The sequence below is a fragment of the Phyllostomus hastatus genome, unplaced genomic scaffold (assembly GCF_019186645.2).
Source record: "Phyllostomus hastatus isolate PE091 unplaced genomic scaffold, TTU_PhHast_1.1 phas_contig_254, whole genome shotgun sequence".
Taxonomy (NCBI): domain Eukaryota; kingdom Metazoa; phylum Chordata; class Mammalia; order Chiroptera; family Phyllostomidae; genus Phyllostomus; species Phyllostomus hastatus.
In genome coordinates, this window is record NW_025333810.1 from 22,331,620 (window position 1) to 22,358,254 (window position 26,635).

The 26,635-nt window shown below is 37.5% G+C and overlaps 1 protein-coding gene across 1 annotated transcript in view; it reads left to right on the plus strand.

Moving 5' to 3' along the window:
• LOC123818103 (cytochrome P450 3A12-like) overlaps positions 1-26,635 on the plus strand; it is a 52,453-nt gene that overhangs the window by 22,498 nt on the left and 3,320 nt on the right. Inside the window, exons 7-12 of the mRNA XM_045838019.1 lie at positions 1,307-1,455; positions 6,611-6,738; positions 7,986-8,052; positions 15,985-16,145; positions 18,996-19,222; positions 25,775-25,937. Coding sequence (XP_045693975.1) covers positions 1,307-1,455; positions 6,611-6,738; positions 7,986-8,052; positions 15,985-16,145; positions 18,996-19,222; positions 25,775-25,937 — 895 coding nt within the window. The remainder of the gene's footprint in view (positions 1-1,306; positions 1,456-6,610; positions 6,739-7,985; positions 8,053-15,984; positions 16,146-18,995; positions 19,223-25,774; positions 25,938-26,635) is intronic.

Sequence of the window (26,635 nt, forward strand, 5' to 3'; positions counted from 1 at the left end):
GTTCAGAAAGAAGAAACATGATTATACCAAAGGGTCCAGTGTAGAGAGTGTGAAATAGTGGCAGGGGAGAACACTGGTACATATTGGTGGGCAGTGGGTGGGGCAGGGAAGTTACAATGTGGAACTTGAAACAACTTAAACCCCTTCATGATTTTGGTGAGGATACCAGCAAAAAACTAAATATTAAATCTTACCACCATTTCTTTCTTTAGCCTAAAAGAAAAAGTCCTATACAGACTATGGGGTAGGGTGACCATATTATTTATTGTCTAAAGTAAGACATTTTTTAAAAAAATTATGCAGGAATAACAGATGTAAATTGGGACTGGTCTAGGAAAACTGTGGACATATGATCACTTACCTATGGGATTTCCCCAAATTGATTTTGGAGTGATTTATTATTATTATTACTTTTAAAACCAGGAACATTCTCAGTTCTTATAGTTCACAGAAATGAGCCCTGGCTGGTGTGGCTCAGTGAATTGATGACAGCCTGCATACCAAAGTGTTGATGATTTGATTCCCAGTCAGGGTACATGCCTCAGTTGCAGGATGGGTCCCCAGTAGGGAGTGTGTGACAGGCAACCACACATTGATGTGTCCCTTTTATTCTTCCTCCCTTCCCTTCTTTCTAAAAATAAATAAAATCTGTAAAAAAATATTTAAAAAAATGATTCATTTAAAAAAAAAAAAACAAGAAATGAGTCTGCCCTCAGGGAAACCTCAGATTACTGGAGTTCAGGAGAGTGGGTCTTTCTGGAGCTTTAGCAAGAGTGTAAAGAAGCAGGGATGACATTCCTGGCAACTCAGACCAGGGTGCTGCTCTTCTGTAATGTGCTGAAGAGGAATCAGCTCTGAGTACAGATAATGCAATGGGGCAAGACCAAGGTCAATGTCACCTTTTTTGCTTCCACTAGGAAGAGCTCATTATCTACCCTTTGTCCTACTCAAACACAGAACAACTGCTATTGTCCAGACTCAAAACACACTACTGTAGTTTGTCTGATTATGGGTCTCCATCTCTCTGACTAATCTCCCTGTGCTCACAGGTGGGTCTAACTTACCTTGGTGTCCCCATAACCCCAGAAGAGGACCACCTGGATCACTGACACCTGATAAATACCTCATGATTGTGTCAGGAGCATAGATTTTCAGATGACCCAGTTGATTGTTTTGACAGTTGTGTGGCTCTTTACCTGTCTTTCCTGAGTATACGAATTTACATGTCCTGCTTGTTGTATGTGTTGGATAAGGGTAGTAAAGATTTGCTGATTTTAATTTTCCATGTCTTTGTTTCTCTGCTCAGCATCTTTGGGGCCTTCAGCATGGATGTGATTACTAGCACATCATTTGGAGTGAACATCGATTCCCTCAACAACCCACAAGATCCATTTGTGGAACATATCAAGAAACTCTTAAAATTTAATATCTTTGATCCACTTTTTCTCTCAATAGGTATGTGGGTTACTATGTTCCTCTTTCTCTCTCCCTCCTTATGTCCCTTCTTTTAACACCCCCCTCCTTATCTTCTCTCCTCTCCCACCCTACCAGCATCCCTTTCTTTCATCTTTTAAAAACTTTATTGAGATATAATTCACATACTATATAATTCATCCATTTAAAACATGCAGTTCTATACTCTTTACAACCCAGTGTCCATAAAGAGATAAATGTATTAAAAATATAATATGTAAACACACAATAGATTATACTATTCAGTCATAGTGCTGCCATTTACAACAACATAAATGGATCTTGACAACGTTATGATAAGTTGAATAAGTAAGACAGAGGGACAAATACTGTGTGATCTCCCTTATATGTGGGATCTATAAAGATGCTGAAATTCATAGAAGAATGAGTATTGATTTGTGATTATCAAGGCAGGGGTTAAGTGTGGGAGAATTGGATGAAGGTGGTCAAAAGGTACAAATTTTCAGTTATACAGTCAATAGGAGTGTAGATTCTAAAAGTTCATATCACAAGGGAGAAAACAATTTTTTTTAACTACATAAAGTGATTGATATCAACTAAGCTTATGGTGGTAATTATTTCACAATTTATATATGTCAAGTTAGTATACTATACACCTTAAACTTACTCAGTCTGTATTTCAATTACTCAATAAACTCAATAATTTTTATATTTTCAAAGATATGTGCAACCAACACAATATCATTTGTTAGAACATTTTTGCCAACTTAGAAACCCTGTACCTTTTAATTTTCACCTCCTGCTACTTTTAACCATAAACAATCACTATCTTAGTTTCTGTCTCTCCAGATTTGCCTGTGCTGGACATTTCATATATGTGGAATCACATAATTTGTGGTCTTTTGTGTCTGGCTTCTTTAATTTAGCATAATGTTTTCAAAGTTTTCCATGTTGTAGCATGTATCAGTACTTCATTTCTTATTATGGCCAAATAATATTCTAGTGGATTGTATATATTCTAACATTCTGCATTTTTTGTCCATTCATTAGTTGAGGGACATTTGGGTCATTTCTACCTTGGGTATTGTAAATAATACTACTGTGAACATTCATGCACAAAAATTTTTTGTATACCTGTTTCAACTCTTTTGGGTTTCTCTTGGTTTTGATTATTCTACCCAGGGGTGAAATTTCTAAATTGTGTAGTAATTCTGTGTATAACTTAATAAGGAACTGCCAAACTCTTTTCCATACTAGCTATACCATTTTATATTTCCATCAGTAATGTATGAAGGTTCCAGTTTCTCCACAACCTCACCAATGCTTGGTTGACATTTTTCTGTTTTTGATTATGGCCATTCTAGTAGGTATAAGATGGCATCTCACTGTGATTTTGATTTGTATTTCCCTAAAGACTAAGGGTGTTGAGTAACTTTTTACATTTTGGGGGGCCATTTTTATATCTTCTTTAGATAAATATGTATTAAAATTCTTTGCCCATATATAGCTGGGTTGTTTCTTTATGTTGTTAAATCATAACAGTTATTTATTTATTTATTATAGATAAAATTCCTTATTAGATATGTGATTTGAAAAGCTCTTCCTATTCTGTGTTATTTAGTTTCCTGATATGTGTCCTTTAAAAGACAAAATTTTTAATTTTGATGATGTATAATTTATATATGTTTTTCTTTCATTGCCTGTGCTTTGGTGTCATATCTAAGAATCCATTGCCAAAACTGTCATGAATAATTACTCCTTTGTTTTTCTTATAAATGTATACATTTTAGCATTTATATTTAGTTCTTTGATCCATTTTGATACTGTTTTTGTATATGATGTAGGAGTTCAACTTCATTCTTTTGTGTGTAGCTGCCTAGTTGTGATAGCACCATTTATTTAAAAGATATTTCCACAATGAAATCATCTTGGAACCCTTCTCAAAGTTCAGCTGGCCATAATAAGCACAGGTGTTTATTTCTGGACTCTAAATTATATTCCATTGATCTATATGTTGATCCTTATGGTAGTACCACATTGCACTAATTATTATAGATTTGTGGTAAGATTTGAAATCTGGAATTGGAGGTCTGCTACTTTAAGCTTTTTTTCCCCCCAGATTTGTTTTGACTATTCTGTATCCCTTTCAATTTCATAAAATTTAAAATTTATCTGGTTAGTTTCTACAAAGAATTGTAGAAGCTAGGATTCTAATAGGGAATGCATTAAAACTGTAGATTGATTTGGGGAGTTTGCCATCTTGACAATATTAAATTTCCTGTTGGGGGAACATGGATGTTTTCCCATTTACTTAGATCTTTAATTTATTTCAACAATGTTTTGTAGTTTTCAGAGTACAAGTTTTGCATTTCTTTCATTAAAGCTTTTTCAGTAAAAGGCAGAAAACTCTATGTGAACAACAATTAAAATTTAAAAAATAACATTTTTAAGTATTTCTAAGTATTGGTTTTAAGTGTTTTCTAAGTATATATTTCTAAGTATTCTGGTTTTCTGGATATTATAAATTGAATTATTTTCTTAATTTCACTGCAAGTCACGGTGATAGGGTTAGGTACCCCAGGATTGCATTGAACATTGTGGAGAGTTCTGGGATGGTGGGGTATTTGAAACTGATCACAGAAAAAACACTAATAAACTCTTCAAGTGTTGGGAGGTTAATCTATGTGGCCATTCATGAAGAATTACGGCTAGAGAAAAAAATTGAGGTCAGGGATTTTTTGTGTGTGTGTGAGCAAGCAGGTGTGACAAGAGAGGGAGCAGGCATCTTTTTGACCAGGAAGCTGTGTTCCAAAGGGAGAGAAGCCAAAAATCAGAGAGAGTGAGGACCAAAAAGCAGAATTATTTTCTTTTTTCTTTTTTTTTAAAGATCTTATTTATTTATCTTTAGAGAGGGAAGGGAGGGATAAGGAGGGGAGAGAGAGAAAGAAAGAGACATCAATGTGCAGTTGCTGGGGGCCATGGCCTGCAACTCAGGCATGTGCCCTGACTGGGAATCGAACCTGCGATGCCTGGTTCACAGCCCGCGCTCAATCCACTGAGCTACACCAGCCAGGGCCAGAATTATTTTCTTAATTTCATTTTTGGATGGTTTATTGCAGTTTATAGAAATACAATTGATCTTGCATATTGATCTTGTATCTTGAATTTCTACTGAAGTTGTAATTAGTTCTAATAGGTTTTCAGTGGGTTTTTAAGGATTTCTATATACAAGATTATATTATCTGATGAAAGAGATAGTTTTACTCCTTCATTTCATATATCAATACCTTTTTTTTTCTTGTTTTCACTGGCCAGAGCCTCTAATAGAATGTTAAATAGAAGAGGTGAGAGAGGCATTCTTGCCTGGGTCCTAAACTTAGAGGAAGCATTCAGGCTTTCACTATTAAGTATGGTGTTAGCTATGGGTTTTTCAGATGTCCTTCATCAGGCTGAGGAAATTACTTTTTATTCTTATTTTGTTAAGTGTTTTTTAAAATCACAAAATGGTATTGGATTTTGTCAAATGCTTTTTCTGTACCTACTGAGAACATCATATAGTTTTTGTTTTTTATTCTATTGATATGGTATATTACACAACTTGCTTTCCTGGGATAAACCTCAAATGATTATGGTGTATACTTCTTTTCATACTTTTGGATTGATGTTGCTAGTATTTTGTTAAGGATTAATGCATCCATGTTCACAAGGTATGCTTGTCTGTAGCTTTCTTTTCCTGTGATATCTTTGTCTGGTTTTAGTATCAGGATAATACTGGCCTTGTACAATGAGTTTAGAAGTGTTCATTCCCCTTTTGTCTTTAGAAGAATTTGTAAACATTAGTGACATTAGTGCCTATTCTTCCTTATACATTTGGTGGAATTCATCATTGAAGCCATCTGGACATTAGCTTTCTTGTATGGGTAGTTTTTTGATTACTAATTCAATCTTATTACTTGCTATAGGTTTATTCAGATTTCTGCTTCTTTTCTGAGGCAGTTTCTATAGTTTGTGTATTTATAGGAATTTGTCCATATCATCTAAGTTATCTGAATTATTGGCATACAATTGTTCATAATATTTCTATATAGTTCTTTTTAAAATATCACTAGTAATCTCCCTTTTTTCATTTTTGATGCTAGTAATTGAAATGTTCTTTTCTTTATTTTTGGTCAATTTATCTAAATGTCTTCAAAGAATCATCTTTTGATTTCATTATTCTTCTCTATTGTTTTTATTCTTTATTTTTGTAGTTTTTTCTCTCATCTGTATTATTTCCTTTAACTGCTTCCTTTGGTTTTGTTTGTTCTTTTTTCTCAATGTGTTAAGGGGGAAAGTGTGGTTATTGATTTGAGATCTTTGTGTTTCTTTTTTAAGTGTAGGCATTTATAGCTATAAATTTCTCTCTGAATGCCACTATTGTTACATTCATGAATTTCGGTATGTTATATCTCAATTTTTATTCATCTCAAAGTAATTCCCAATTACCCATTTGATTTCTTGTACAACCCATGGATTTTTAGAAGGGTATTTTTTTAAAAATTTCCATGTATTAGTGATTTTCCCAATTTTCTTTCTGTTACTGATTTCTAATTCCATTCCATTGTGGTTGAAAGATATACACTGTATTATTACTATCCTAACTACCAGCTCTTTTTAAAAATATATATTTTGGTTAATATATTATTATACAGTGCATATTTCTTATAAAATTAAAAAAATTTAAAGACAAAGAAGAAATAAAACTCACCCATAATTAAACACTCAGATACAATAATTGTTGACATTTTGGTGTCTAGTGTTCTACTGTGTCCATGCATGTGCATCTGACTACTACTTCTTGAACAGTGAGATTAATTAAAGTCTCAGACTCTGGTCTGTTTTTTTCAAAGACAGTCAAGTTTAATAGATAAAATGCAAAGCCATTCAGGAATGTAATCCTGTTCCTTTAGTCACCCAGAAGACAAGGAAGTGGCTGCTGATCTCACTGCTATAGTGATGGCCCTTATATGTGGACTTTCCCTTTCTTGGCCATGTGCTTGGAGTCTGAGCAAAGGTCATAGAGGGAATGTTTCCTTGTTGAGAAGGCTGGTGTATTTTACCCTTCTGGTTAGAAGAGAAAATTATAATTGCTCCAGGTACATTTGTATTTTCATTGTGCTTTCTTTTCTTCTTACAGTGCTCTTTCCATTCCTTACCCCAGTTTTTGAAGTATTAAATATACATCTGTTTCCAAAAAGTGTTACTGACTTTTTTGTAAAAACTGTAAAAAGAATGAAAGAAAGTCGCCTCCAAGATAAACAAAAGGTAAAATCTTATAGTAGTTCCATGAGTGTATTCCCTTTTTGATAATTTATTGAGCTGTATACATATGATTTGTGCACTTCTCTTATTTGAGATGGGTAGAGAACTCTAGGTTAATAGGAGGAAAGTTATATAACATTTTGTAGGGAATAAAGAAGGTAGAGTTTAAGAAAGGAATAAAGAAAATGAATCAGAGAGACAATGTTTGAAATATAACAATGGTTAGTACGTCACCACATGAAAATTTTTGAGATTTTTTTTTCACATAAAACATACAACTTCTTTCAACAAACTGTGAAAGAAAGAGTTGCTATTTACAAATTATTTTTCTGGTATTCTCATTTCCCCAGGCCTTAAACTGGCACAAAATCATCACTTCCAAGCCTCTTACTTTACACATTCTGCAATGAAGGACCCATGAGGCACATGACAGAGTGCACTCTATGTTAAGTTTGAGCCTGCTCAGAGACTGAGAAGGCAGGAGTCTTCTCTGAGTCTTGAGGTTACAAGCTGGCCAACCCAGCTTTGCCTTCATGGACCTGGAGGCCAGCAGAAGAATGTCTGCAAGTCACAGTGATAGGGTTAGGTACCCCAAGATTGCACTGAACATTGTGGAGAGTTCTGGGATGGTGGGGTATTTGAAACTGATCACAGAAAAAACACTAATAAACTCTATATGGCCATTCATAAAGAATTAAGGCTAGAGAAAAAAAATTGAGGTCAGGGATTTTTTTTTTTTTGTGAGCAAGCAGGTGTGACAAGAGAGGGAGCAGGCATCTTTTTGACCAGGAAGTTGTGTTCCAAAGTGAGAGAAGCCAAAAATCAGAGTGAGGACCAAAAACCAGTTGAATTTTGGCTGGATTTCTCTCAGGAGAATATCTTGCTCTTCAAGATTGGTAGCTGGATATTTGTGCTCACTGATGACTCAGCACTAGTAAGACTTCTGGACTTAAAGGGGCCATAGTATACAGCATAGTGATTATAGTCAATAATATTGCAATGCCTGTGGATCAGGTGGGTACTAGAAATGTTCAGGGGAGTACCTTGTAAAGTATATGATTGTCTCACCACTATGTTGTATGCCTAACATTAACACAAAATAACATTGAATATAAATGGTAATTGAAAAATAAATTTGAGAAAGAAATACAGGGGTCATTTTATTAGGAAAGAAATACAGTACTGCACTCTTGATTTATTTCTGACTCCACAAGTAACTGTGTCAATGTAATTTTTCCTTCTGCTTTCAGCACCGAGTGGATTTTCTGCAGCTGATGATTAACTCCCAGAATTCCAAAGAAACACACTCCCATAAAGGTAAACAAGGCATGTTTTAGAGGGCCACTGATGGGGAGGCTCAAAGGTAGGCATTGGTTCTGAAAATGTGCATGAAGTTTTTATGCAGATAAGAATTTCTGCCAAATTGAAGAATGACAGATATTCAGATATAAATGGTAGTCAGAGGCACTTTCTAGAAGCATGAAGGTACACCTTTGTTCAAATCTTGAAGGGCACCATAAACAAGAATTTTATGCTCAGAAGTCAGTCAGTGGCCTGTGGTCACCTATATCAGGACCTCTGGGTAGCTTGTTTCCAATGTCTAGTCTCTTGCCTCATCCAGCAGCATGGACATTTGCATTACAACTTCATCACAATAGGCAGGACAACTGTAGCTGAACAACAATAAAAAATAAATGTATTATTAAATTATTAAGTATTACTAAGTATTAAATTATTACATAAAATTTTAATTATAAAAGAGACTTCAGACACACTGTGCCTCCTCACACAACCAAAAGAAGGACAACAACAAATTTAAAAACAAAACAACCAGAACTGCCAGAAAATTGAACTGTATGGAAGCCCAACAATTAAGGAGTTAAAGAAGAAATATTCATCTAGATTGGTAGGAGGGGCGGAGACAGGCAGCCAGGTGGAGAGGACTCATGGTAAGGTGGCAGTTGGTGGACCTGGCAAGGTGACAGATTGCAGATGGGTGGTCCCACATTCACATGCAGATAAACCAGGAGGAACAATTGGGGAGTGACACAGACCATGCAACCCAGAGTTCAAGCACAGGGAAATAAAGCCTCAAACCTCTGATTGAAAACACCAGTGGGGGTTGAGGCAGCAGCAGGAGAAATTCCCAGCCTCACAGGAGAGTTCATTGAAGAGACCCACAGTGTTCTAGAATGTACACAAACCCTCCCACCTGAGAATCAGCGTATTTTTGTGTATGGTGTATGTTAGTGGTCATTTCTATTTGTTGAACAGGCTATTCTTACTCCATTTCATGCTTCTGCTACCTTTGTTAAATATTAATTGATCATAGAGACCTGGGTTTATTTCTGGGTTCTATTTGGTTCCACTGATCTACATTTCTGTTCTTATGCAAGTACCATACTGTTTTGATTACAGCGGCCTTATAATATAGTTTGATATTAGGTTTGTGATCTCTCCTACTTTGTTCTTCTTTCTCAAAGTTGCTGTGGCTATTTGAGGTTGTTTATGATTCCATATAAATTTTTGAAATGTTTGTTCTATATCTGTGAAATATGTCATTAGTATTTTAATAGAGACTGTCTTGAATCTATAAATTGCTTTGGGTAGCATGGGCATTTTGATGATGCTGATTCTTCCAATCCATAAACACAGTATATGCTTCCATTTATTTGTGTCTTCCTTAATTTTTTTCTTCAGTGTTACATAGTTTTCTGAGTACAGGTCTTTTACCTCCTTTGTTAGTTATATTCCTCAGTATTTTATTTGTTGCTATAGCAAATGGGATTTTTTCCCTGATTTCTGTTTCTGATATTTCATTGTTGATATGCAAAAATGTCTTTGATTTCTAAATATTGACTTTGAACCCTGCTGTTCTGCCAAATTTGCTTATTAGGTTGAGTATTTTTTTGGTGGAGTCTATAGGGTTTTCTATGTATGCTGTCATATCATCTGCAAGCAGTGACAGTTTTACTTCCTCCTTTCCAATTTGGATGCCCTTTATTTCTCTTTCTTGTCTGATTCCTGTGGCTAAGACTTTCAATACTATGTTAAACTGAAGTGGTGAAAGCGGACATCCTTGTCTTGTTCCTGATATTAGTGGGAAAGCTTTTAGTTTTTCCCTGTTGAGTATGATGTTGGCTGTGATTTCTCATATATGGCCTTTATTACATTGAGGTATGCTCCCTCTACTCCCATTTTGCTGAGTCTTTTTTTTTATCCCAAATGGATGCTGTACCTTATCAAATTGTTTGTCCTCATCTATTGATATGATCATGTGATTTTTGTCTTTCCTTTTGTTTATGTGATGTATTACATTTCTTGCTTTGTGAATATTGTACTATCCTTGCATCCCTGGGTTGAATCCCACTTGATCATATTGTATGATCTTTTCAATGTATTGTTGGCTGTGGTTTGCCAATATTCTGTTGAAGATTTCAGCATCTATGTTCGTCAACAATATTGGTCTGTAGTTTTCTTTCTTTGTTCTGTCTTTATCTGGTTTGGGGATTGGGATGATGCTGGCCTCATACAAAGAGTTTTGGTGTCTTCCCTCTTTTTGGATGTTTTGGAATAGTCTAAGAAGAATAAGTGTTAGCTCTTCCTTTAATGTTTTGTAAAATTCTCCTGTAAAACTTTCTGGTCCAGGGCTTTGTGTGCTGTGATTACAATGTCCATTTTACAAGCTGTTACTAGTTTATTCAGGCTTTCTGTTTCTTTTAATTTGTTTTGGAAGATTATATTTTTCTAGAAATTTGTCCATTTTGCCCACCTTTTCAAATTTCTTGGCATATGGTTATTCAGAGTAATTTTTACAATCCTTTGTATTTCTGTGCTATCAGTTGTAATCTCTCCTTTTTTATTTCTGGTTTTGTTTACTTGTGTCCTCCCTCTTTTTTCTTGATGAGTCTGCTTATAGGCTTGTGGATTTTGTTTGTCTTTTCAAAGAACCAGCTCCTGGATTTATTGATCCTTTGTATTATTGCTTTAATCTGTATCATTCAATTCTGCTTTGATCTAGGTTATTTCCTTCCTTCTACTCACTCTGGGCTTTGTTTGTTGTTCCTCCATTCTTGTAGATGTAGGGTTAGGTTGTTTATTTGAAATGTTTCTATGTTGTTAGGTAGACCTGTATGTCTATGAACTTCCCTCTCAGGACTGCCTTTGCTGTGTCCCATAAGTGTTGGACTTTTGTGAGTTCATTTTCATTTGTTTCCAGAAACTTCTTTGATTTCTTCATTGATCTCATTATTAACCCATTCATTGTTTAATAGCATCCTATTTATTGTCCATGAATTTGAGTGTTTTTGAGCTTTTTCCTTGAGGTTGGTGCCCAGGTTCAGCTCCTCGTAGTTCTAGTAAATGCTTGATATGTTTTCAATTTTCCTGAATTTGTTGAGTCTTGGTTTGTGTCTGATCATGTGGCCTATCTTTAAAAATATTTCATGTGCATTTGCAAAGAATGTATATTTTGTTTCTTTGGGATGAAAGGTTCTATATACACCAGTTAAGTTCATTTGATCTAGGGCATTGTTGAATGCTGCAATATCTTTGTTGATATATTTTTTTGGAAGATCTATCCATTTTTGACAGTGGTGTGTTACATTTCCCTACTATAAGTATGTTGCTGTCTATATCTTTCTTGAAGTTCCCCAAGATTTTCCTAATGTATTTGGGTGCTCCTATGTTGGGCGCATATATGTTTATGCTTTCCTGATGGATTCTTCCCTTGAGTATTATGAAGTGTCCTTCAGTGTCTCTTTTTATGGCCTTTGTCTTGAAGTCTATTTTGTCTAATATAAGTATTGCTATCCTAGATTTTTTTCCTTGTCTGTATGCATGGAATATTTTTTTGCAATGCTTCACTTTCAGTCTGTGTAGGTCTTTTTTTTTTCTTGTGTGGCTCTCCTGTAGGCAGCATTTGTATGGGTCATATTTTCTTATCTGTTCAGCTACCCTATGTCTTTTGATTGGAGCATTTAATCCATTTACATTTAAGGTTATTATTGGTAGGTAGTTATTCATTCCCCCCCCTTTGCACATGTGTTCCTCTCTCTCTCACTCTTGTTCTTCCTTTTCTTAAAGCAGTCCCTCTAGCATATCTTGCAGAGCTGGTTTGGTGGAGGTGTATTCTTTCAGCCTTCTTTTGTCTGGGAAGCTCCTTATTTGGCCTTCCATTTTAGTTGAGAGCTTCTCTAGATAAAGTAGTCTTGGTTGCAGGTCTTTGGTTTTCATTACCTGGAATATTCCTTGCCAATTCCTCCTAGCTTGTAGTGTTTCCATTGAGAAATCAGTTGCTAGTCTTATTAGGCCTCCCTTGTGTGTTACTTCCTGTTTCTCCTTTGCTGCCTTTAAGATTCTCCCTTTCTCTTTGAATTATGCCATTTTAATTATGATGTGTCTTGGAGTGGGCCTCTTTGGGATCCTCTTGATTGGGACCCTCTCTGCTTCCTGGATTTGTGTGACTTTTTCTCTCATCAAATCAGGAATGTTTTTCATCATTACTTTTTCTTTTTCTTTTTTTTTCCAGAAAGAATGGGCTTTTAAAAAAAAAAGATTTTATTTATTTATTTTTAGAGAGGGAAGGGAGGGAGCTAAGAGAGAGAGAGAGAGAAACATCAATGTGTGGTTGCTGGGGGTCATGGCCTGCAACCCAAGCATGTACCCTGACTGGGAATCGAACCTGCGACACTTTGGTTCACAGCCTGCACTCAATCCACTGAGCTACGCCAGCCAGGGCTCATCATTACTTTTTCAAACAAGTTTTCTATCCCTTGTTCTTTTTCTTCTCCTTCTGGTATCCCTATTATACAGATATTGTTAGGTTTCGTGTTGTCCTGCAGTTCCCTTAACCCCCTCTTCATTATTTTTGAGGCTTTTTTTCCTTTTCTTGCTCTTTCTGGGAGTTTTTTTTCTACCTTCTCCTCCAGCTCACTGATTTGATCCTCTGCTTCATCTAGCCTGCTTTTAATTCCTTCTAGTGTGTTCTTCAATTCAGAAATTATATTCTTCATTTCCTCTTGACTCTTGTTGATAGTTTCTATGTCCTTTTCCATGCTGGTGTAATTCATAGTAAATTCCTTGTAGCTTCCCTGTAACTTTTGGTAATTCTCACTCGGCTCATTGAGCTTCCTTATAACCATTTTTTTAAACTCAAAATCTGATAGTTGATTTTCCTCTATTTCATTTAGCATTCTTTCTAAGGATCCCTCCTTCCTTTTCATTTGGAGGTTCTTACATTGTCTTCCCATTATTGTGAGACTTCTTGTTTGACTCTGCTTCTTAAATTGATCTGTTTTGAGTCCCTGAGTTTGTGGTGTGAATTTCTATAGTAGGAAACCTGTGAGATTCAGTGGTGCAGTCTCCTTGATCTTTTGAACTTAATGCTCTTTGGGTGCCATTTATGGTGGCTCTCTGGATGTAATTGGGTTTTTTATTATTGTTGGATTTTTCTTTGGTGGGCCCTTCCCTTCAGCTGGTTGACTGAGGGTCACTCCACCCACTACATCTTATATGCTGTTGTGCACATGCTGCCAGAACAAAATTACAAAACAAAGAGAAGAAACACACATCTCCAAATATATCTCCTCCTGCCCCACAATCCCATTATCAACAGCAAATGAGCCCATATTAATAAGGGTGTAAAGAGATTAAAACTGTTAAAGAAAGAAGAGAAACAAACTATAGTATAAAATCTAGTGACTTAATGTGCACAAACTTAATGAACAAGAAATGAATGTTAGAAAGCTATGCAGGAAAGAAATGATCACTAATCATGGGGAAGACCACAGTGGATTTCATCTTGGTAGCCTCTAGTATTTACCACTGTTTTTCCTTTCTGGATCTGCCTCTAGTGATGTCAGACGTTGACCCCACCTGACCTAGGCAGCCTGCTCTGAGACTGCCAAGGGATCTACTGTCCGTGGCTGTCTCCTTCAGTTGTTAATCTAGTCAGTCTGCACTCAGCAGTCAGGCTTAAGCACCACAGAACCAAGGCAGAGTCTCTCCTGGGGTTAGAGCCGTTGTTTCCTATCAGGCTGCTGCCACTTGGAGGGGAGTGGTTTGCCTGAGGAGGATGGCTGCTGCTTTATGGGGGATGACTCAACACCAGGATCCCATTGGCTATTCTCTCAGTTCTCTCTCAAAAGCTTCCATTCCTATTCTCTCGTCAGGCATCTCTAGCCCACTCTTCGCATGCCTTTGCTGGAGCCCCAGGTAAGTGGATACAAATGAAAATTTGTGCTTTGATCCTTTAAATGACTCTTTGTGTCCCCAGCTGTACATCTGTGGCAGAGAGCAACCCTGCCACTTTTTGCCACCAATTGTTATCTGTGTGCTTTTTGGGCTCTGGTGCTCTAAGCTGAGGATCCCAGCTTAGGGTTTAGATCCCACACTTCTCAGGGGGATCCAACCAGTTGCTTAATTATCTATCTGGTGCTGCCAACTGTGAGTGCCCAACCAGGCTTCTCTAGTCTCCACCGCACTCCTTACCAGTCAGTTAGTGCTGAAGATGATTCTTCTGTGTGTTCAAGGTTACATGGCTGCTCTCTCGCTATTGATCAATTGTTTGTTCCAGGTGATTTCTCCACTATTTAGATGTAATTCCAGATTGGTCCTGGGAGGAAGTTAGTGTGGCTTCCATTTACTTCTCCACAATCTTGCCTCTTCCTAAAATATTATTCATTTAAATATATTTCTGTTCTAAGTCCATTACAGGAACCATTCACATTTAACACCAATTTAAAAAATATTGCTAAAGGGCTAAAAAAGCAATGGTTTTTAAACTTTCTACTGGAAGGCGGTGTGGGTCCCTGCCCCTCTCCTGTGCTGGGCAGCCACAAGCTATGTGAAGAGTCCATAATCAGGGCTGTCCAGGCATTTCCATCAGTAGGTCGAGCAGACATTTCCAGCCTAGCCATATTCAAATCCGTGCTCTCACCTGTTGTCTGCCTGATGTCACAAGAACCAGCCACCTCATTTATCCCACACACTTGTAGCAGGTGACTGTTACCTATGTGTGACTCTTTGTCTGGCAGTCCTAGGGGCTCTAGGGCCAGACCCTTGTGTTAAAACCTGTGAGTACTCACTAGTTACCAGACCAAAGCAGGAGGGAGTGCTCGTTCTCTTCCTGAGAAGTTTCTGATGACCCATGGAAACAGGCCTGTTGGCTGATGTTTAGCTACAGTAAAATCTAATCTACAAAATATTCCATACAAAACTGGGAAGAAAATTCAATTTTCCTTTTCCATTTAAGTGGGAAACATTAAGCATTATATCAGCATTTTCTAAGAAAAGAAAACTGGAAAGTGAAATTATACAGGCATTTTTCTCCCATTCTCTTCACGTGTTTATACCAGGCTGGAGGCATGGGTGCCCAGCTTGCTTGTTGGCCATGGGGATGGGGTACCAGGGTCCAGTTGGCCTCACCTGTGGGACATGAGAGCTACAGCCTCTTCCTTCCACTCTGCTCCTTATCTGTAAGAATTGGGTGGATTTTGATATTAAAATCATTCCTAGTTCAAAAACTCAGTGTTTTTTAACCAGAACTAGCACTAGTGTACACCTTCCCTTCTCTCCCCCAAATTCACTAGACAGATTGATTGACACTATTTATAGAGAAAGAACAAATGGTTACCTAAGAGTATAAATATGAGAAATCTATTCCAAATGACTTTCTAAAGAAAATGTGTGGAGTCATTTTTGACTATGAGAAATTTGTTGGTATCTTTGATTTAAAAAAGTCATTGAATTTATTGAAGCTTTTAAAATGCACTATATTTAAAGTAAAATAAAATCAAGCTGTGTGAAACAAACAAACAAACAAAAAAGATCCTTTAATTTTTTCCCTCATAAGCCTTAGTATTGCAAATCATCTCAAAATTTTTTCCCGGGGGAGAATGCTACCCTATATTACTTGTAGCTGAGCTGCTTTTAGGATTTTTCAATAATGTGATGCATATGTTACAGAAAAATGCTATCTCTGGATCTACACAGCTGTATTAGTGGCAAGAGTGACATGACCAAGAACAGATGGCCAAGAATTATGTAGACATTTGGAAAAACTGGATTAAGACTCTTCTTTTCCTTTTTCTGGATCCATAAAATAAACATCAGAGTGTAAACCCCTCTTAATTGATCTGAACTAATATCCACATTTTTCTACTAGCAATTTTGAGTTTCATATGGATTTATCACCATCTAAATTGTGAGAATGTACATTTACCTAAAATGTCTTTCTTCTCCTTTTAGCTCTGTCTGATCTGGAGCTCATTGCCCAATCTATAATCTTTATTTTTGCTGGCTATGAGACCACTAGCACTACTCTCTCCTTCCTTATGTATTTATTGGCCACTCACCCTGATGTGCAGCAGAAACTGCAGGAGGAGATTGATACCACATTTCCCAATAAGGTGAGTGGGTGGTACCTGGAGAGGGAGGGAGAAAGTGAAACCTTAGCAAGAGTGCCTCCTCACCACTTCCTAGGAAAATTTTTGCAAAGAGCATGAGCATCAATTCTTTTACCTGTGCTATTTAGGAAGGATGTAAAGAAGCAAAAATAAAGAAATATGGGTAATGTATGCTATTTACAGATGATAAGATCTTTGAAAAAAGTTTTTTTTCCTAGCATATCAGTTATCTGTTACCACAATAAATGTCAGGTGAGAATCAAAAAACTTCAGTGGCAATTATCAATAAACATATATTGCTCAGGTGTCTGGATAGTTACCTGTGTTGATATTGATTGGATTTGCTTTGATCTGGCCTTCGGTTGAGCTGGCTGGGTGACTCAGCTCTATACATCTTCCACATGTCTCCCGTACTCCAGATAACTAACCTGGGTGTGTTCTCAGGTAATCGTCAAGGAAAAGAGCAAGAAGCCCAGTCATATGGGTGCTTTCGAGAACTCTGCTTGTATCACACTTAGCCACATTCCAATGGTTCAAAGCATGCCACATGGCCAATGCCAGCATTATAGTGGGAGGGTACCACAAAATTAGATGACTGAGGGCATAGACACAGGAAAGGGTGGAGAATTGGCTTAACCACCCTTGGTAAACATTTCAGACAAGGAGAAGCCTGGTATACTGAAAAAAGTACTGGGTAGGAAATAAAAGACAAGGGTTTGTGTCCAGACTAGCATTTTGGACAGGTCATATGACCTTTCTGAGTCACAGGTCTTTCAGTTACAAGGTAAAGATTGTAGGTGCTACCTACTTAGAGAGTATCTTTCTTCTCTAGGAAAGCCCATATTGGGATTCTTTTGATAGCAATAACATGGAAAAGTCACTAAGAGACAGAGACTAGCTAAAGCACTGTGTTCTGCTTTTAAATAGTAGTAATACAACAACAAAAACAGCACTAATAGCTAGCATTTGCATCTTAATATATATGTCTCCAAGTGCCTTGTTTTAATAAGTGAATTTAATCTTTAAAAAATTCTGTATTAGTCAAGATAGGCTAGGTTATGTTTCAGTAACAGATTGGTCCTCAGATCTCAGTGGCTTTACATAGCAAAACATAACTTCTAATATTTATATGTCCAACATGGGTTGTTAGAGGAAGATGGGAGTAGGAGTCTCTGTTCCACAAAGTTACTAGGGAAAATAAGCTAAAAAGGCCCCACTTTCTTGTAGCTGCACTCTCTGGGATATGAGGCCTTCATGTGTTTTTGAAGAATATAGAACTGGAGTAATTGCTCAGTAGGTTTTCATATGTTTTGATCCTGAACGGGCATACGTCACCTGAGCTCACAGCCCATTCTCAAAGCTGGTTTTCCCTAACTTCAAGTGGGCTGAGAGATGTGGAGACTACATGGTTATTGAGCGAGCTGTGAATATCTCTGCCACACAATCTATGAAGTGTTAACTCTAATTATCTCCATGTAACATATCAGAAAACTGAACTATCGAGAGGTGAAATAGCTCATACACGAGTCATGTAGTTAGTGGTGAAGAAGCCACTAGCCAAACCTTTAGCCTCTGCAATATGGCCCTTTCAATGACACCAAATGATACCAAATATTGCTCACACTGTTTTCAGGTATCTGACAAAACTGGAATTCTTTGTGGTGGGAAAAGACTGGCCTCTGGGGCTGGAGAGTCTTGTTCTAGATCTTTACAGCTACCAGTCAACCCCTGAAGCAACAACTAGGAGACTGTTCCAGCAAGGCAGCATGGGACTGAGTGGGGTTCCACATGTTTATAACTTGCACTAGAATGAACTGTGTGCTCTGGTAGCTAGCATCCAGTCCTACCTTTCTTTTGCCATATTTGCTTTAGAAAGGAACTCTTTTCTCTCCAAATTATTTATAGTTTCTATAACTATATAATATAGTGTTTCTCTCCAAATTTTTTTATTAAATATTTTTTATTTTTATTGTTGTTCAAGTTCAGCTTTCTGCCTCCCTCCACTGCACCCCTCCCCACCATCCCAGGCTTCCCCACCTCCCTTCCCTGTTTCCACCCCCCTTGGTTTTATCCATGTATCCTTTATAGTTGTTCCTGTAAACGCTTCACCCTTTTTCCCCATTATCCCCTCCCCTCTCCCTTTTGATTACTGTCAGTTTGCACTTGATTTCAATGTCTTTGGTTATATTTTTCATGCTTTTTTGTTTTGTTGATTAGGTTCCAGTTCAAGGTGAAATCATATGGTATTTGTTTTTCACCACCTGGCTTATTTTACTTAGCATAATGCTCTCCAGTTCCATCATATATATCATCTAAAGAGTTAGCAAGCAGAATTTTTAAATTTTATTTCTTTATTTTTTATTGTTGTTCTGTTATAGTTGTCCTGCCTTTTTCCCCATTTCTCTCCCCTGCCCTCCCCACCCCCACTCCCATAGTCAGTTCCCACCCTCATTGTCCATGCCTGTCCAAGCAGAATTTTTCAACTAAAAAACTTTATGTCAGATAGGAATTTTGCTCTTTTACACATTCTCTTTTCTTGGTACAGAAGTGTGACCTCTCTTTTGAAAGGATACAGTGACGTTGGCATATTTCAGTTAAGAGTAAGAGGAATTTCAGTTCCTGTTCAGAGTATTGTCCCAAAGATTCCCATCGAGATAACTACTCCACACATCTCAATGGGACATTAAGCAAGTCAAAGGACATGATAGATATTAAAATGTCTATAAATCCTAAGGCCCTTTACCAAAAACAAGGTATTCTTTGAAGCTCCTAACATTCCTGTAGAATGACATAGACTGAGTTGAAAGTTGATCCCAAACCTCAATTTATCAAAACCTCTTTCTTTCTTCCCAGGCACCTCCCACTTATGATGCTCTGGTCCAGATGGAGTATCTTGACATGGTGTTGAATGAATCTCTCAGATTATTCCCAGTTCTTAGCAGACTTGAGAGAGTGTGTAAGAAAGACGTGGAAATCAATGGGTTGTTCATTCCCAAAGGGACAGTGGTGGTCGTGCCAAGCTTTATTCTTCACCGAGACCCAGAGTACTGGTCAGAGCCTGAGGAGTTCCGTCCTGAAAGGTACTGGGCCCCTGGGAAAGGGAACCCTACCTGATCCAGGCTGCTTGGGACATATGTTGATGTCTGTTAGTACAGATGAGAAACTTATGGTCATACAATCATTTATATGTACATATTTTTACTTTACTTTTCTTTTTTGCCTTTTTAAAAATTTTGTTCAAGTACCATGTCCTTGATACATGTTCCTTTATACATGTTCCTTGATGACTGTTACCCTACTTTCCCCCATTATTTCACACACCCTCCCCTTTGGTTGCTGTTAGTTTGTTCTTTATTTCAATATCTCTGATTATATTTTGCTTGCTTGTTTGTTTTATTGATTAGGTTTCATTTATAGGTGAGATTATATGGTATTTATCTCTTACTGCCTGGCTTATTTCACTTACCACAATGCTCTCCAGTTCCATCCATGCTGTTTCAAAAGGTAGGAGTTCCTTCTTTCTTTCTGCTGCATAGTATTACATTGTGTAAATGCACTACAGTTATTTGGCTCACCCATTCACTGATGGTCACTTAGGTTGCTTCCAGCACTTGGCTATTGTAAATTGTGCTGCTATAAACATTGGGGTGCACAGGTTTTTTTAATTGATGTTCCAGGATTCTTAGGGTATAATCTCAGCAGTGGAATTGCCCGGTCAAAAGGCAGTTCCATTTTTAGGTTTGTTTGTTTTTTTAAGGAAATTCTGTTTCCCACAGTGGCTGCACCAGTCTGCATTCCCACCAACAGTGCACTAGGGTTCCCTTTTCTCCACAACCTCACCAACACATGTTGTTTGTTTATTTGTTTATGATGGCCATTCTGACCAGAGAGAAGAGGTGTCGCATTGTAATTTTAATTTTCATGTCTCAGCAGCTAGTGATGCTGAGTCCTTTCATATGTCTCTGGGCCATCTGTATGTCGTAATTGGAGAAGTGTCTTTTCAGGTTCTTTGCCCATTTTTAAATTGGGTTATTTGTCTTCCTGGAGTGGAATTCTTATGTATTTTGGAGATCAAATTCTTGTCAGAGGTATCATTAGCATATATATGTTCCCATATGCTTGGTTTCCTTTTCGTTTTGCTGATGTTTTCTATAGTTATGCAGAAGCTTTTTATTCTGATGAGGTCCCATTTGTTTATTCTTTCTTTTATGTCCCTTGCACTAGAGGACATATAGGTGAAAATATTGCTGCATGGAATAGCTGACATTTTCCTGCCTATGTTCTCCTCTAGGACTTTTATGGTGTTGTGGCTTATGTTTAAGTATTTTATCCATCTTGAGTTTATTTTTGTTTATGGTGGAAGTTGGTGGTCAAATTTCATTTTTTTTTCCATGTAGCTGTTCAGATCTTCTAACTCCATTTCTTGAGGAAGCTATTTTTACTCCTCAAGCATTTTATGCTTCCTTCCCCTTTGTCAAATATTAATTGATCATAGAGACCTGGGTTTATTTCTGGGCTCTATTTTGTTCCATTGATCTACATTTCTATTCTTATGCAAGTACCATACTGTTTTGATTACAGTGGCCCTATAATATAGTTTGATATTAGGTTTGTGATCCCTTCTACTTTGTTCTTCTTTCTCAAAGTTGCTGTGGCTATTTGAGGTTGTTTATGATTCCATATAAATTTTTGAAATGTTTGTTCTATATCTGTGAAATATGTCATTAGTATTTTAATAGAGACTGTCTTGAATCTATAAATTGCTTTGGGTAGCATGGACATTTTGATGATGCTGATTCTTCCAATCCATGAACACAGTGTATGCTTCCATTTATTTGTGTCTTCCTTAATTTCTTCAGTGTTACATAGTTTTCTGAGTACAGGTCTTTTACCTCCTTTGTTAGTTATATTCCTAAGTACTTTGTTTTATTTGTTGCTATAGCAAATGGGATTTTTTCCCTGATTTCCGTTTCTGATATTTCATTGTTGATATACAAAAATGTTTTTGATTTCTAAATATTGACTTTGAATCCTGCTGTTTTGCCAAATTTGCTTATTAGGTTGAGTATTTTTTTGGTGGAGTCTATAGGGTTTTCTATGTATGCTATCATATCATCTGCAAGCAGTGACATTTTTACTTCCTCCTTTCCAATTTGGATGCCCTTTATTTCTCTTTCTTGTCTGATTGCTGTGGCTAAGACTTCCAATACTATGTTAAACTGAAGTGGTGAAAGCGGACATCCTTGTCTTGTTCCTGATATTAGTGGGAAAGCTTTTAGTTTTTCCCTGTTGAGTATGATGTTGGCTGTGATTTCTCATATATGGCCTTTATTACATTGAGGTATGCTCCCTCTACTCCCACTTTGCTGAGTGTATTTTTTTTTTTATCACAAATGGGTGCTATACCTTATCAAATGGTTTGTCCTCATCTATTGATATGATCATGTGATTTTTGTCTTTCCTTTTGTTTATGTGATGTATTACATTACTTTTTTTAAAAGATATTTTTTTGATTATGCTATTACAGTTGTCCCATTTCCCCCCTTCACTCCCCTCCACCCCGAACACCCTCTCCCACCCACATTCCCCTCCTTTAGTTCATGTCCATGTGTCATACTTATAAGTTCTTTAGCTTCTACATTTCCCATACTATTCTTGCCCTCCTCCTGTGTATTTTCTACCTACCATCTATGCTACGTATTCTCTGTACCTTTTTTCCCTTTCTCCCAACCCACTTCCCCGTTGATAACTCTCCATGTGATCTCCATTTCTGTGGTTCTGTTCCTGTTCTAGTTGTTTGCTTAGTTTGTTTTTGTTTTTGTTTTAGGTGTGGTTGTTAATAATTGTGAGTTTGCTGTCATTTTACTGTACATGTTTTTTATCTTCATTTTCTTAGATAAGTCCCTTTAACATTTCATATAATAAGGGCTTGGTGATGATGAACTCCTTGAACTTGACCTATGTGAGCAGCACTTTATCTGCCCTTCCATTCTCCATGAAAGCTTTTCTGGATAGAGTAATCTTGGGTGTATGTCCTTGCCTTTAATGAGTTAGAATACTTCTTTCCAGCCCCTTCTTGCCTCTAAGGTCTCCTTTGAGAAATCAGCTGACAGACTTCTGGGCACTCCTTTGTAGGTAACTGTCTTCTTTTCTCTTTCTGCTTTTAAGATTCTCTCCTTATCTTTAATCTTGGGTAATGTAATTATGATGTACCTTGGTGTGTTCCTCCTTGGGTCCAACTTCTTTGGGACTCTCTGAGCTTCCTGGACTTCCTGGAAGTCTAATTCCTTTCCCAGATTGGGGAAGTTCTCCTTTATTATTTGTTCAAATAACTTTTCCACTTGTTGCTCTTTCTTTTCTCCTTCTGGTACCCCTATGATGTGGATGTTGGAACATTTAAAGATGTCCGGGAGGTTGGTAAGCCTCTTTTTGAACTCTTGTTTCTTCATTCTTTTCTGTTTGGTTGTTTCTTTCTTCCTTCTGGTCCACTCCATTGATCTGAGTCCCAGGTTCCTTCCCATCACTATTGGTTCCCTGTACATTTTTCCTTTATTTCAATTAATGTAGCCTTCATTTTTTCATCTAATTTGCAACCATATTCAACCAATTCTGTGAGCATTCTGATCACCAGTGCTTTGAACTGTGCATCTGATAGGTTGGCTATCTGTTGGTTGCTTAGTTGTATTTGCTGTGGAGCTTTGATCTGTTCTTCCATTTGGGCCTTTTTTTTTGTCTTGATGCACCTATTTTGTACTGAGTGGTGGAGCCTTAGGCGTTCACCTGGTTGGGGGCAACCCAGTTGCTGGGTTGTGACATTGTATGTGGGGGCGGGGTCTTAGAGGGAACTATGGTACATGCTCCACTCTCTTCCAGATTTCAGTCCTGACTGCCACTTCCCCCAAGCGAACTGGGCCCTTCTGGTGCTGATTCCTATGTGAGTAGGTTTGTGTACATCCTGGGACCCTGTAGGTCTCCAACATACTCTCCTGTGGGGCTGGGGGTGTTTTCAATTGGTGTTTTGAGGCTTTAATTCCCAGTGCTGGAACCCTGGGTTGCACAGTCTGTCTCGCTCCCCAGTTTTTCCTGGTTTATCTGTGCACAAATGTGGGACTACCCATTTTGCCAGGGGCCTTGTGTGCCATGCCCCTCCACAATCCACCACCTTGCTGGGTCCTCCTGCTGCTGTTCTGTGTGCCGGGGTCTGCCAGCCACCACTTTTTTTGCCACAACCCATCTCTGCCTGGCCTCCCGACTCCACCACTCCTACCGTTCTGGATGAATATGTCTACTTTAACTCCTTGGTTGTCAGATTTCCATACAGTTTAATTTTTCTGTCAGTACTGGTTGTTTTTTTGTTTCTAAATTTTTGTTATCCTTACTTTGGTTGTGTGAGGAGGCACAGTGTATCTACCTACACCTCCATCTTGGCTGGAAGTCCACATTATGTTTCTTGATTTGTGAATATTATGCCACCCTTGCATCCTGGGATGAATCCCACTTGATCATGGTGTATGGTCTTTTTAATGTATTGCTGGATGCAGTTTGCCAATATTTTGTTGAGGATTTAGGCATCTATGTTTGTCAGCGATGTTGGCCTGTAGTTCTCTTTCTTTGTTGTGTCTTTATCTGGCTTTGGAATTAGGATGATGCTGGCTTTGTAAAAAGAGTTTGAGTGTCTTCCTTCTTCTTGGATTTCTTGGCATAATCTGAGAAAATAGGGGTTAGCTCTTCCTTAAACGTTTTGTAAAATTCTCCTGTGAAACCAACCAGTACAGGGCTTTTGTGTGCTGGGAGTTTTTTGATTACTGCTTCAATTTTATCTGCTGTTATTGGCCTGTTAAGGCTTTCTGCTTCTTCTTCATTCAGTTTTGGAAGATTATATTTTTTTCCAGAAATTTTTCCATTTCACCCTGGTTTTCAAATTTCTTGACATATAGTTGTTTGTAATAATTTCTTACAATCCTTTTTATCTCTGTGCTCTCAGTTGTAATCTCCCCTCTTTCATTTCTAGTTTTGTTTATTTGTGTCCTCTCTTTTTTTCTTGATGAGTCTGCTTAAAGGCTTGTCAATTTGTTTGTCTTTTCAAAGAACCAGCTTCCAGATTCATTGATCTTTTGGATTATTGTTTTAGTCTCTATGTTTTGTAATTCTTCTCTGATTTTGGTGATTTCCTCCTTTCTGCTTGCTCTTGGCTTTGTTTGCTGTTGTTCCTCTAGTTCTTGTAGATGTAGAGTTAGGTTGTTTGTTTGAAATGTTTCCATATTGTTTATGTAGACCTGTATCTCTATGAACTTCCCTCTCAGCACTGCCTTTGCTGTGTCCCACAAGTGTTGGACTGTTGTGTGTTCATTTTCACTTGTTTACAGAAATGTGTTGATTTCTTTTTTGATCTCATTATTAACTCGTTCATTGTTTAATATCATGTTATTCAATCTCCATGAATTTGAGTGTTTTTAAAATTTTTTCTTGAGGTTGGTTTCTAGTTTCAGGCTCTTGTGGTTCTAGAAAATGCTTGATAATATTTATTTTTTCAATTTGTTGAATTCTTTAATATAATTGAGTATTGAGGAATCAAATTTGAATAAAGCTAGGTCTAACCTCCAAGTAATTGATGGCCTAGTGGAACAGATATATAAGGAAACCAGTGATTACACTAGCATAGAGGAACATCTTATAACCATGTAAGTCATATGATTAAACTATTCAATAGGAGAGACAAGGATGAAGGAGGAGAGGTCAGAGAAGGGGAAGGAAGAGAAAGAAAAATAACAACTTAACTAACAGGAAGTATTATTCCTGCTTCCTTCCTGCATGAGTGTGTGACCAACATGAGTTTTACGGATCAGGATCTTACTTTCCCTTCAGTTAGTCTCTTTTCCTACTTGCCCTCCAGAGTGTGAACACCTCAATACCCTGAATGTAATTTAGTGTTTAAAGATAAGTTTTTGGATATTAAGCCCTTGTCTGAGGTATCATTGGCAAATATGACAACATGGATGAAACTGGAAAGCATTATGCTAAGCAAACTAAGCCAGGTGGTGAAAGACAAAATACCATATGATCTCACTGTTAACAGGAACCTAAACAATAAAACAAACAAACAATCAAGCAAAATATAACCAAAGACACTGAAATAGAAAACAGGTTGACAGTGACCACAGGGGAAAGGGGAGGGAATTTCAGGGGAAAAGGGGGAGGGTTTACAGGAACAAATATAAAGGACACATGGACAAAACCAAGGGGGGGTTGGAAATGGGAGGTAGGGAGGGAGGGCTGAGGGGGTGGGCTGGGATGGGAGTAAAAGGCAGAAAACTGTACTTGAACAACTATTAACATAAACAATAAATAACAAAAATAAATAAATAAAGAATGAAAAAAAAGTAAATTTTCCTTTAAACAGCATTCATATCATCTCTTCATTGAGACTGAAATCTCCTATAGGGTATGGGGAATAGAAAGGATCTATAGCTTATAATTCTCACAACAAAATAACCAGAGCAGGATCTCACTGACTAGTCCACACAAGTAGCCTGTATACGACTGGTTGAGGAGCCTAAATGAGAACCTCAAACATGTAGCTCTTGTGGTGTTTATGTTTCAATAATTATTTTCATCTACTGTTGTGGAAACAGGTTCAGTAAGTCAAACAAGGACAGCATAAATCCTTATGCATACATGCCCTTCGGAAATGGACCCCGAAACTGCATCGGCATGAGGTTTGCTCTAATGAACATGAAGCTTGCTGTTGTCCGAGTTCTGCAGAACTTCTCCTTCAAGCCTTGCAAAGAAACACAGGTCAGACACTTAACACATTACAACTCTGCATAAATAATGCACTAAAAGTTTTTATTAAACTGAGATACATATATGTTTACAAATATATACATACATGTATTGAATATGTATACATGCATATATAAATATATGCATGAGTGTGCCCATTCATTGTTTAATAATTTGTTCTGTTGGCCAGAGAATCTGTTTGCAGTCATCTGTGACCTATAAGATCCCGTTAGTCTGGAGTGCTAAGTTTGTGATTTATAAATACCCAACTAAAAAGGCCATCTAGAATTAATGCAGTTAGTGTGACATGAGGATGCAGAGTCCTTTGAGAAAAGTTTAAATTTGGTTTCAAGTCCACTGGAAGGGAGCGGGAGCACTGTGCACAGCCCTGAAGTGCAATGATAATAATGGGTCATGACTTTTGAACGCTGCTCCTCTCCAGAAGTTAGAGAGGCTATGCTGTGATAGTGGTTCTCAAGCCCTGGCTGTACAATGAAATCAGCAGGGAGCTTTGAAAAATCCTATGCCTAGGTCATCTCCGATTCTAAAATAATTTCTCTTGCATGGCTTCAAAAGCACCTCCTTTGGTTTTCATGTGCAGCTGAAGTTGAAAATCACTCGTTAAAGCATTTCTGCCTGATGTGAGGAACTCCCACAGTTCAGGGCCATCTGGTTACTTCAACCCTCCTTCTGAGAGCCCTGCTGCAATC